Source organism: Neoarius graeffei, chromosome 15 (assembly GCF_027579695.1).
Source record: "Neoarius graeffei isolate fNeoGra1 chromosome 15, fNeoGra1.pri, whole genome shotgun sequence".
NCBI lineage: Eukaryota > Metazoa > Chordata > Actinopteri > Siluriformes > Ariidae > Neoarius > Neoarius graeffei.
Genome location: NC_083583.1, coordinates 21,298,674 through 21,311,327, shown reverse-complemented (window position 1 = coordinate 21,311,327; position 12,654 = coordinate 21,298,674). Strand labels below are relative to the sequence as shown.

At 40.7% G+C, this 12,654-nt stretch overlaps 1 protein-coding gene across 1 annotated transcript in view; it reads left to right on the top strand.

Moving 5' to 3' along the window:
• The first annotated feature begins 10 nt into the window (after window positions 1–10).
• shroom2b (shroom family member 2b) overlaps window positions 11–12,654 on the top strand; it is a 65,293-nt gene continuing 52,649 nt past the window's right edge. The window contains exons 1-2 of the mRNA XM_060940450.1: window positions 11–263; window positions 11,013–11,161. Of these exons, the coding sequence (XP_060796433.1) occupies window positions 45–263; window positions 11,013–11,161 (368 nt within the window). The 5' untranslated portion in view covers window positions 11–44. The remainder of the gene's footprint in view (window positions 264–11,012; window positions 11,162–12,654) is intronic.

Here is a 12,654-nt window from a genome sequence, read left to right as displayed (position 1 = left end):
TGTCAGTTTCTCCTCTGAAGCCAATACTTCTCTCCAAATGCACCATGGAAGTTGTAGGCTCATGTCCACCATTTGGAGGTCCATCAGGAGAGCCCAGGTCTAACACCATTAAAGACAGGGACACATGGAGGTCCATGGAGCAGCACGCAGGACCAGACAGGGAGAAATGGGTGCTGGTGGATGTTGTTCTTTTTGGAGGAGCTCCGTGGGGATTTACTCTGCGAGGAGGTCTGGAATACCAAGAACCACTGATTATTACAAAGGTACAGAATAATACCATCACAATAAAACATTACTGATGGGGGACTGAAATTATATGGGCTGGTGAAATTATAGTATCAAGACCGTTGATATGATCTATATCGTGATGTTTACCTTTTAGTTCACTTCTGCTACATATACCTGGAAAAGGCTTGGAAAAAATCAATAAACATCTCATCTCATTATCTCTAGCCGCTTTATCCTGTTCTACAGGGTCGCAGGCAAGCTGGAGCCTATCCCAGCTGACTACGGGCGAAAGGCGGGGTACACCCTGGACAAGTCGCCAGGTCATCACAGGGCTGACACATACGGTAGACACAGACAACCATTCACACTCACATTCACACCTATGGTCAATTTAGAGTCACCAGTTAACCTAACCTGCATGTCTTTGGACTGTGGGGGAAACCGGAGCACCCGGAGGAAACCCACGCGGACACGGGGAGAACATGCAAACTCCGCACAGAAAGGCCCTCGCCGGCCACGGGGCTCGAACCCGGACCTTCTTGCTGTAAGGCGACAGCGCTAACCACTACACCACCGTACCACCCCATCAATAAACATCTCATCTCATCTCATTATCTCTAGCCGCTTTATCCTGTTCTACAGGGTCGCAGGCAAGCTGGAGCCTATCCCAGCTGACTACGGGCGAAAGGCGGGGTACACCCTGGACAAGTCGCCAGGTCATCACAGGGCTGACACATACGGTAGACACAGACAACCATTCACACTCACATTCACACCTACGGTCAATTTAGAGTCACCAGTTAACCTAACCTGCATGTCTTTGGACTGTGGGGGAAACCGGAGCACCCGGAGGAAACCCACGCGGACACGGGGAGAACATGCAAACTCCACACAGAAAGGCCCTCGCCAGCCACGGGGCTCGAACCCGGACCTTCTTGCTGTAAGGCGACAGCGCTAACCACTACACCACCGTACCGCCCCATCAATAAACATATTTATATTAAATAATTAATCTGATTTCAGTGGCAGCACTGTTGCTTCACAGCAAGAAGGTTCTAGGTTCGAACCTGCCAGTCGACTGAGACCTTTCTGTGTGGAGTTGCATGTTCTCCCCATGCCTGCATGGGTTTCCTCTGGGTGCTCTGGTTTCCTACCACAGTCCAAAGACAGCTGGATTAGGTTAACTGGCTACTTTAAATTGCCCAAAGGTGTGAGTGTGAATGGTTGTTTGTCTCTGTGTTAGATCAGTGATAGACTGTCCACCTTTCCAGGATGTACCCCACTTCTCACCCAACGTCAGCTGGAATTGGTTCCAGCTCACCCTGGATAAGTAGCACAGAAAATTAATGAATTGGGGCAGCTATGGCTTAAAGGTTAGAGAAACAGCCTTGTGCCCAAAGGGTTGCTGGTTCAATTCCCAGGACCAGCAGGAAAGTCCATGGCTGAAGTGTCCTTGAGCAAGGCACCTAACCCCAACTGCTCCCCATGTGTTGGGTATGTGTGTGCTCGTTGTACACTGCTTTGGAGAAGAGCATCTGCAAAACACCTGTAATGTAATATAAATGTAAACATTTTACAAGCCTTAAAATACAAGATAATGGTTTTATAGACTCACATTCAATAGTTGGTTTTATTTAGATAGCTTGATACATACTTTAAAAAAGTTCAATATATGTTCTTTGGTTTGTTCCCCTGTATGGAAGTTCGTAACGATTTTTTGTAGAACTTTAACACATTTAATTTCCCATTTAGAAAAGGTCCCAAGTAGAATTCCTACAACCCTTAATTCTTGAAGAACCATTCCTCAAGTGGGTACAGTATTGGTTTTGTAAGTCCTTATTTTTGATACTACACTGTTATAAAACAAAATGATCTAGAACCCTAAAACACTCTTTGATTTGTTCATCTGAGGGAACCCTTATAGAGGGTTCCTTTTCAGAAAGAAAGTTTCTAGTAGATCCTCTTAAATATGTTGAAAGAGTGAAACACCTTGAGTTTCTTTCCAAAGTGTAAACAAAAGTGTAACATTAAAGTTCTAAAAATAGTTTGTTTCCTTCAAGACCTTCATTTAGTACACTTCTATAAACAAGTGTCTTTTTTCAACCCTTAAAGATTTTTTTTATGGAGGTGTACTAAACAGAGGTCTTGAAAAGGAGGAAAACGTATTTATAGTATCTAAAAATATCAGAATCAGAATCACTTTTATTGCCAGGTATGTGAACACACACAAGGAATTTGACTCCGGTTTCACTTAGCTCTCTTAGTACAAACAGATAAAAAAAAAAAGCGTAGATAAAAAACAAAACAAAAAGCTATGTACATGTAGAAGGGTAAATATATGTATAGACAAGGAAAAAAAATATACACACACACACACACACACACACATATATATATATATATATATATATATATATATATATATATATATATATATATATATATATATATATATATATATATATATATATATACACTTTTTTTTATCTTTTGGTGCAAAATGGTGCATAGTGCAAGGATGACTTAGTAAATATAAATATACAGTGTGCACAGAATGACGGTATGAGTGTGCAGATATTTCACAGTTGATGTTACTGATATTTGAGTCCGGTTTTAGCTGTTCATCACAGAGACAGCCTGAGGGAAAAAACTGTTCTTGTGTCTGGTTGTTTTTGCGTACAGTGATCTGTAGCGTCTCCCAGAGGGGAGAAGTTTAAACAATTTGTGACCAGAGTGTGATGGGTCTGCAGAGATGTTACCTGCCCATTTCCTGACTCTGTACAGGTACAGGTCTTGGATGGAGGGCAGGCTGACACCAATAATTTTCTCTGCAGACCTTATTGTCCGTTGCAGTCTGTTCTTGTCCTGCTTGGTGACCGATCCAAACTAAACAGTGATGGAAGAGCAGAGAACAGACTGAATGATGGCAGAGTAGAATTGTGTCAGCAGCTCCTTAGACAGGTTGAGCTTCCTGAGCTGGCGCAGAAAGTACAACCTCTGCTGGGCCTTTTTGATGATGGTGACTGTATTGGTCTCCCACTTCAGGTCCCGGGAGATTATGGAGCCCAGAAACCTGAAGGTTTCAACAGCAGTCACAGTGTTGTTGGTGATGGTGATGGGCAGCGGGGGGGGGCTCCTCCTAAAGTCCACTGTCATCTCCACAGTTTTGAGCGTGTTCAGCTCCAGATTGTTCTGACCGCACCAACAGACCAGCCGTTCAACCTCCCGTCTGTATGCAGACGCGTCACCGTCTCGGATGAGGCAGATGACTGTTGTGTCATCTGCAAATTTCAGGAGTTTAACAGACGGGTCTCTTGAGGTGCAGTCGTTGGTGTAAAGAGAGAATAGCAGTGGGGAGAGCACACACCCCTGGGGGGCGCCAGTGCTGATAGTCTGGGTGCTGGATGTGATGCTCCCCAGCCTCACCTGCTGCTTCCTGTCAGTCAGGAAGTTTATAATCCACTGACAGGTGGAGGAGGGCACAGTGAGCTGGGTGAGCTTGGTGTGGAGGATGTCTGGAGCGATGGTGTTGAATGCCGAACTGAAGTCCATGAACAGGATCCTGGCATACGTCCCTGCAGAGTCAAGGTGTTGCAGGATGTAGTGCAGTCCCATATTGATTGCATCATCTGCTGATCTGTTTGCCTGGTAGGCAAATTGTAGGGGGTCCAGCAGGGGGTCTGTGATGTCCTTCAGGTGTGACAACACCAGTCTCTCAAAGGACTTCATGACTACAGATGTGAGGGCTACAGGCCTGTAGTCATTCAGTCCTGTGATGGTGGTTTTCTTGGGAACCGGGATTATTGTGGAGCGTTTGAAGCATGAGGGGACATCACACAGCTCCAGGGATCTATTGAAGATCCAGGTGAAGATGGGGGCCAGCTGATCAGCACAGACCTTCAGAGAAGGTCTCCTTGGCCCAGAGAAGATGTCTGCGCTTCTGGATCATGTTTAGATACGGCTTCTTCTTTGAACTATAGAGTTTTAGCTGGCAACGGTGGATGGCATGGTGAATTGTGTTCACAGATAATATTCTCTGGAAATATTTCTGAGCCCATTTTGTGATTTCCAATACAGAAGCATGCCTGTATGTGATGCAGTGCCGTCTAAGGGCCCGAAGATCACGGGCACCCAGTATGGTTTACCGGCCTTCACCCTTACGCACAGAGATTCTTCCAGATTCTCTGAATCTTTTGATGATATTATGCACTGTAGATGATGATATTGTAGAGCTCTCTGAAGTGTGGGTGGAGCACAGAGGACGGCAGGACAAAGCTTCAGGTATTAATAGGCTTTTTATTGCCAGACTTTTCAGTATAACAGCCTACTTTTTATTCTTTAGAGAAACACACACACACGCTGTGTTCTAGTCCCGGGATGAGCTCTCCTCTGCTCTCCCTCTGCCTCCTTAAATAGGGCGCGGTTACTGGGAAGACACACAAACACAGGTTAATTACCATCAGGTGTAGTGATTCTGCCACTCACCTTCCCTGGCTCCACCCTCCTGTCACAGACCGGCGCTTGACCACGCCCCCGCTGCCACAGATATGTTCAAACTCTTTGCAATTTTACACTGTCGAACTCCTTTCTGATATTGCTCCATTATTTGTCGGCGCAGAATTAGGGGGATTGGTGATCCTCTTCCCATCTTTACTTCTGAGAGCTGCTGCCACTCCAAGATGCTCTTTTTATACCCAGTCATGTTAATGACCTATTGCCAATTGACCTAATGAGTTGCAATTTGGTCCTCCAGCTGTTCCTTTTTTGTACCTTTAACTTTTCCAGCCTCTTATTGCCCCTGTCCCAACTTTTTTGAGATGTGTTGCTGTCATGAAATTTCAAATGAGCCAATATTTGGCATGAAATTTCAAAATGTTTCACTTTCGACATTTGATATGTTGTCTATGTTCTATTGTGAATACAATATCAGTTTTTTGAGATGTGTAAATTATTGCATTCTGGTTTTATTTACAATTTGTACTTTGTCCCAACTTTTTTGGAATCGGGGTGATAGATAGATAGATAGATAGATAGATAGATAGATAGATAGATAGATAGATAGATAGATAGATAGATGTGTACTTTATTAAACCCTGAAGGGAAATTTGAGATACCTTTAATTATTCAAACATCCAATTAAAAATCTGTAAAGGATTCTTTTGTACTTGTCTTACTACCATGTCCTACTTTGTTTAGAAATCGCCATTCCTCTGCAGGCATTTCCTCCATGGAAGCTGCATCTGTGTCAGATTAATTCTGTTTATGTAGTTTAGGCTACATCCTGTAGTTACATGCAGGTCAACGTGCGTGCTTTTTTATCTGCTGAGGAATGCTAATTCAGCATAACCCCATACTCTGGCCTGATCATGCACCTTCACACTGTAAATTTTAGTTGGAGGAATTTTGGCTCCACTTTTCATCCTCTTGGCCTCCACCTTTAGACCTCATCCATCTTTTTTTTTTGATCAAATGTTTTTCATTGTGCATCTTCAAGATTATGTACAACACAAGAACCTCATCCATCTTTTTGAGTTGAGACTTCAAGACATTTATAGGAAAAATTCAGGGAAAGACTTTAGAGATTAAACGCATGAACTCTTGTGAGGCAGAACCCCCAAAATAAAATAAAATAAAATAAAATAAAACATATAGGGCTCTCTGTCTGTGCTGGGATTTGAACTCATAACCTACCAGTCACTAGTACAGAACCAAAAAGTAATTGTTGTCAAATAGCTGTGGTGTATGTAAAGGGTGTGCTGTTATAGGAAAATAATCAATTTCAGTGGGGTAACAGTAACTCCGCTTCGTGTCAGGGTGTAACACACCACCTCGTCGTGGATTGTTTTTTCATAATAGTATGCTGACTCGTGTTCTATTCCTTACGTATTGTGTAGGTCAAGAATCATATATGTGCACAGGCACCAACAACAGGAAGGTTTTACTGCAGTGGAAAAATGATATTTGATAACATCACAGCTTTTTCCCCCTTCCATAGCGGTTAATTGGATATCCGTTCATTAGTGATTATGGATATCCAGATATTAAAAATAGACATAAAATAAGACACATCTCTAATGGATATGAATGGGAAAGTGTTTAGATCAGATCCACTCTTTGTTTGAATATAGATGTGAAAAGCTGTGCTCTTTGTTACTTTGCTTTTCTTGCTAGGTATTTAGACATCCTCTCTGTTTGCTGAAAACTCTACTTTGAGAGAGCAAGGCTACAGAGAGTTATACAAACAGTTTCAGAAGCTGGCGAGAAATGTATGTGATTTGTGGGATTTGGTGAAGACACACTGAATTATTTGAATCAGCCCGTTGTGAGGCCTGTACATGCCTGAGCATAATTCTAGCTCTGGAACAGAAAATGTAACTTTCTCTAGGCAGTCTGTACAACACTTCTCTTATAGTCGTTAGTTCAGCACTCATGGACATTTGATTGTGTTTATCCATTACTGTGCAATGGTGATGATACAGTTTGCATTGTATTGGATATAGTGAGTAGATTGGTGCTGATGCATACTGGTTCCTGCATATGTATGTGTCCTGTTATGATCATAGAATTAGTCATGACTTGAAGTAAAAGTTTTAAAATACTTCTGAGCTGTAGGTGAAACCAAAGGATTTACTTGTCTTGTTTAGGCTGCTACCATGTCCGCTATGGAGCAAGTGTTTGCAAAATAAACAGGCTGATTGTAATTAAAATTCCTGACTTATTTTAGACTTTTTTCTGGAAATGTAGACTTATATATCCTGGACAACTGAGACCTGACATGCCATTTCAGTTTACTGGTACATTAATTACATAACAATCAGTAAATTTACATGCACACTAATATTCCACTGTTATTCTGAATATGACTGTCATGTAATTGGCCATGGATGGATGTAAGTGCAGGAAGATTTTATTAAAACATGCTGGCTAACAGACCCAAAACGTGAGGCAAAATCATGGTCAAGAAACAAGCAGAGGTCAGGCGAGGCACAAACAGAGCATCAGAGACACAGACAAGTGGGAGAATCCAAAAAATGCAAAACAAAGTCAGACCAGGGTAGCAATACAGAATATAAAGGCTTGGTAACGACAGACACAGGGTACAGAGCGTATACTTTGCAAAGTCTGTGTGTTACTATGAGTCCTTATAAACATGTGCTGTGATTGCAGTCTGATCAGGAACAGGTACATGGCAATTAGTCTGAATGAGCTTGAGTGTGATGCTCCGTGCGAGTTGCTGTCTGAGGTTTGCGCTGCATACTCTGAGCGCCAATGCGTGCGGACCTGACAATGGCAATATTTGGAATTTGATACGGGTCATGTAAGCAGCATATTCCATTTAAATATTCCGAATTTGGCCTTGTTCTAAATTTAGCAGTTACCGATTAAGACAAGTGGGATATGCTGATATTATTCAAGTTTCAGGAGCATTCTTTGGACATGTATAGAGTGCATTCGGAATATGCGTCTCAAATGGGGTTTTTACAACAGTTTGTGACACATGGCCTCTTGTCTGTTTACGATCAGCTCTGTGCATTGCACACAAACCAACTAGACAATCGGAGTGTGCACAGCTGCATGTAAACGGGAATATTAGTGGAATATTCATTTTCATTAGCCATGTAAATAGCTTAGTAGGAATATCATCTTTTTCCGAATAAGGGCAAAAACTGGAAAATTTTCTGCATGGAAATGCAGTGAATAATGTTTTTTTTAAAAAATTGAATCTGTGAGTGTTTGCATAATTTGCATATCTTTATTACAAACAGAAAAATAACTGTTAGGTCTCTGTAGTAAGTCCCTGATATGGGTCTGTAACGGTTCGCTACGTGTGGGTGGGGCACAGAGGACTGCAGGACAGAGATCAGGTGCACACAGAGGCTTTATTGCCGTACTTTTCAGTCTGACAATAGACAGATTCCAAACACACCGAGACACACACACACACTAGCGTCTCGTCCAGGGATGATCTCTTCTGCTCTCGATCTCCCTCCTTAAATAGGGTGCGGTCACTGGGAAGACACACACAAACACAGGTTAATTGCCATCAGGTGTAGTGATTCTGCCACTTACCTTCCCCGACTCCGCCCTCCTGTCATAGACCGGCGCTTGACCACGCCCCCGCTGCCACAGGGTCGAATACTGAAGCGCGGCACGTGGGAGATGATGTTCAAACACAACTTTATTTTTTTGGATTTTGCTGCTTTTCAGCTTCACTAAGCTTACACAGACACGTGTTCTGGTCGGGAGAGATCCTCTCTCATCACTTTCTCCCTCCTTTTCTACCTTCCATCCTCACTGCATAACACAGACACAACGTTAACTACCAACAGGTGTACTGACTTTACCACTCACCTTCCCTGACCCCGCCCGCCATACACTAACCGACGCTTGGCCACGCCCCCACTGCCACAGTCTCATATGTATTTTTCATTGTCAAAACTAACAATATGGGCTGAATAATGTATGCTGAGAAATCTATTATCATCTGTCATATTCTTCCTGACATGTCTGTTAAAACTCTTCCACACATGTCACACACTTCCTTTTTCAAAACTGCTTTATCATGGTCAGGGTTGCAGTGGAATAACTGAGTACAAAATGGTAATACATCCTGGATGGGACATCAGTCTATTGCCAGTCTATATTGTAAACGCTCCACAACATTAAACATCATTACTAATTGATATGAATTATGATGTGGCATTCTTTAATTAATAAATAATTATTAGCATTGGCTGCCGTAAGAGGAATAAAACACTTCAGGTTATTGTTGTTTTTTTTTTTTACAGCACATGCAGTTGTATTTCATTCTTTTTTAACGGAGAAAGTAAAAATTGTTATTAGGATTAAAATATGATTAATTGTGCAACCCTAAGAGAGTGTACAGAAGTTTTTGCACCCATCAAAGGAACAAGAACACATCCCCTTTTAGAAGAGGATTGTAATGTATAGCTTTATATCAGCAGGTTAAAGAGGCCTCACAGGACAAAAACACAGGAGATCATGGGTTGTGAAACACGGGCCCCTGCGCAGGGTAGAGTTTCATTGTGTTGAATTTTTAACCATTACACTCAGGTTGCATTTCTTTCTGTCTTGGTGAAGAAATATAACAACAACTGATATACTGTTTACTGTCAGTCCTTTTGTGATATTATAAACTGAAGGACTTGTGGATTTGTCATTGCCCTTTGCTCTCTTAATTGTCTGATGATACAAGTAATTCTGGCCTGGCATCCTCATTACTGTCATGTGCTAGACTGTGTCTGTGGTTTATTTTATGTGTCAAATAACTATGACAGCTACACTGTAAAAAATGTAACTTGCAAAATTGTTGAGTGAAAAAAGGATTCTAAGTTGAATGAACAAATTTCTCTTCTAATTGTTCAAGTAACTAAAAAAAAATAGTTGAGACGCCTTTCCTTCGCCACAAGTTCATAGGAATTGGAAAATTAAGTTAAGTGAACTTATATATTCAAGTGCTGATTGACGCCCCTTAACCGATGCCACTTCGCATGCGCACTTCACAAGTTCGAAAGTTTCAACGGTCGGGTGGAGTGAGAAGTCCGTGGAAACTGACACGAAACGTTGTATAGGAGTATAGACTAAGCTTTCCTCAACAGAGGCCAGGGAATTCCCTCCTTGTATGTCGGTATTTCTTTCTGTTTGTGTAATAATAGGCAAAGTGAAGTAGAACTTAAGTGTTGAGAGGTTTGTGTTAACTGAAAAATGTAATGCACACTAAATCATTGTAAAAAAAAAAATAGTCAAGCCAACTTAAAAATGTAACGCAACCTGCTGCCAAAGGATTTTGAGTAAACTCAACTTAGAACCATGATGTGCCAACTTGCTCTTCTAAGTTAATTGGCATTATTATTTCAATTTATTTCAACTAAACAATTTGTTGGACTGAACTTCTAAAGGCAACTCAACTCAACTCAACTCAACATAAAATACTCTTCTATGTGAACTTAAAAGAACATTTTGGGGTGTCGTGGCTCAGGCGCCATACCATAAATCCGGGGACCTGGGTTCGAGTCCGACCTGAGGTTGTTTCCTGAGCCTTCCCTGTCTCTCTCCTGCTCATTTCCTGTCTCTACACTGTCCTATCCAATAAAGGTGGAAAAAGCCCAAAAAGAATAGTTTAGGATAACTTAATGTTTTTTGTGCCAACTTGCTTTTCCAGGTTAATTGGAATGATTATTTTAATTTATTTCAACATCACAATTTGAATGCACTGAACTTGCTAAATAAAGTAAGGTCAACATAAAATACTCATCTATGTCGACTTAAAAGAGCAAGTCAGCACAACTATTTGGTCCGGAGTCGAGTTTACTCAAAATCCTTTGGCAGCAGGTTGCGTTACATTTTTAAGTTGGCTTGACTAATTTTTTTTTACAGTGTATGTTGAATGAGAAAAAAAGGGTTGTTATCATCATTGTGGTTAGATTTAAATAAAGCAAGGAACTGTATCAGCAATGACCAGAGTTTCCACCAGATGTCAGTCAGCTAAAGCTCTATTTTCTCTCACAAAAAAACAAAAAAAAAACAAAAAACCATCAGATGTAAATAGTGGGCGGCCACATGAACTTATCTGGTGTTCCCAGTGTGAACGGTTTGACCATGACAGTGTGACAGAGTGAGGGCTCTGTGGTTGTTCTTTTCTGTGTAATAAATGTATAATACACAAATCCTATCATAATTTATTTTGGTACATCACTTATGTACAATGTGGTTGCCAATGTGTCAGCTATGTCACCAACCTGTGCGTGTGTGTGTGTGCGCAGGTGGAGGAGGGAAGCCGAGCAGCATTGGCCCAGCTTCAGGTCGGTGATGAGATTGTCAGTATTAACACAGTTCCTCTGAGTGGCTATAGACAGGAGGCTATCTGCTTGGTGAAGAGCTCCTTCAAATCACTGGCGTTGGGGTTGAAACGGTAGGCCTTGAGCCCTAAACACTCTGACACTGTGTGGCTGGGGTTAAATTAGGACTTAGGATATGGAGGAGCCTTACGTTTTTAATACATTTTTAATAGCACCAAATGTTTTTTGTCGTATAGAGTCAATTATGCTGTTACAGAAATATGATTAAAGAAATAAAAATAATATTGAAACCATGATATAAGTTACTGTTACTGAACAGGGGTGGGTTCCCCGATAATGTTGCCCTTTAGAGCTAAAGAGAGAGTTGAGAGACTCTCTTAAGCAGCGAACGTTGTCTCTGTATGTGGTTTTCCCGAACTCACTCGTAAGAAGGAGTCGAAAGAGCAACAGGACGAAGAGCGTCTTTACAATGTGCATCCCCGATATAGGCATTATTAGTTGTTAAATGCAGTCGATAAGGTCACATGGTGTTTGTTTTTAACCAAAACCTAATGAAATATAAAGTGTTTAAAATAAGATAATGTATAGTATCATCTGGAAGCATTATATATATAATGTGGTAATTAATTAATTAAACTGTTTAACATTTTTGGCAATTTTTTTAATTCCAAGCATGTTTTTAATTAAATGAGCAAACGTTCACACGAAAGAATGAGCAAATAATAAGCTAAATAATTAGGTAAATGTTTTCCCTGTGCTCACTCATTTCACTGTTATCCCCCGATCATGCAGTCAGGATTATTTCAACTGTTATCCATGGTGCCAAGTGGGCAATGTTCTCCCTTATAAGTGTGTGTGCACAGAGAGAGAGAGAGGTTTTGTTCTGTGTAGTGTGTAGCTAAATAGCTAAAGAGGTTGAATTGACCTCCTATATATATATATATATATATATATATATATATATATATATATATATATATATATATATATACACACACACACACACACACACATATATATATATATATATATATATATATATATATATATATATATATATATATATATATATATACATACACAGTGGTGCTTGAAAGTTTGTGAACCCTTTAGAATTTTCTATATTTCTGCATAAATATGACCTAAAACATCATCAGATTTTCACACAAGTCCTAAAAGTAGATAAAGAGAACCCAGTTAAACAAATGAGACAAAAATATTATACTTAGTCATTTATTTATTGAGGAAAATGATCCAATGTTACATATCTGTGAGTGGCAAAAGTATGTGAACCTCTAGGAATAGCAGTTAATTTGAAGGGGAAATTAGAGTCAGGTGTTTTCAGTCAATGGGATGACAATCAGGTGTGAGTGGGCACCCTGTTTTATTTAAAGAACAGGGATCTATCAAAGTCTGATCTTCACAACACATGTTTGTGGAAATGTATCATGGCACGAACAAAGAAGATTTCTGAGGACCTCAGAAAAAGCATTGTTGATGCTCATCAGGCTGGAAAAGGTTACAAAACCATCTCTAAAGAGTTTGGACTCCACCAATCCACAGTCAGACAGATTGTTTACAAACGGAGGAAATTCAAGACCATTGT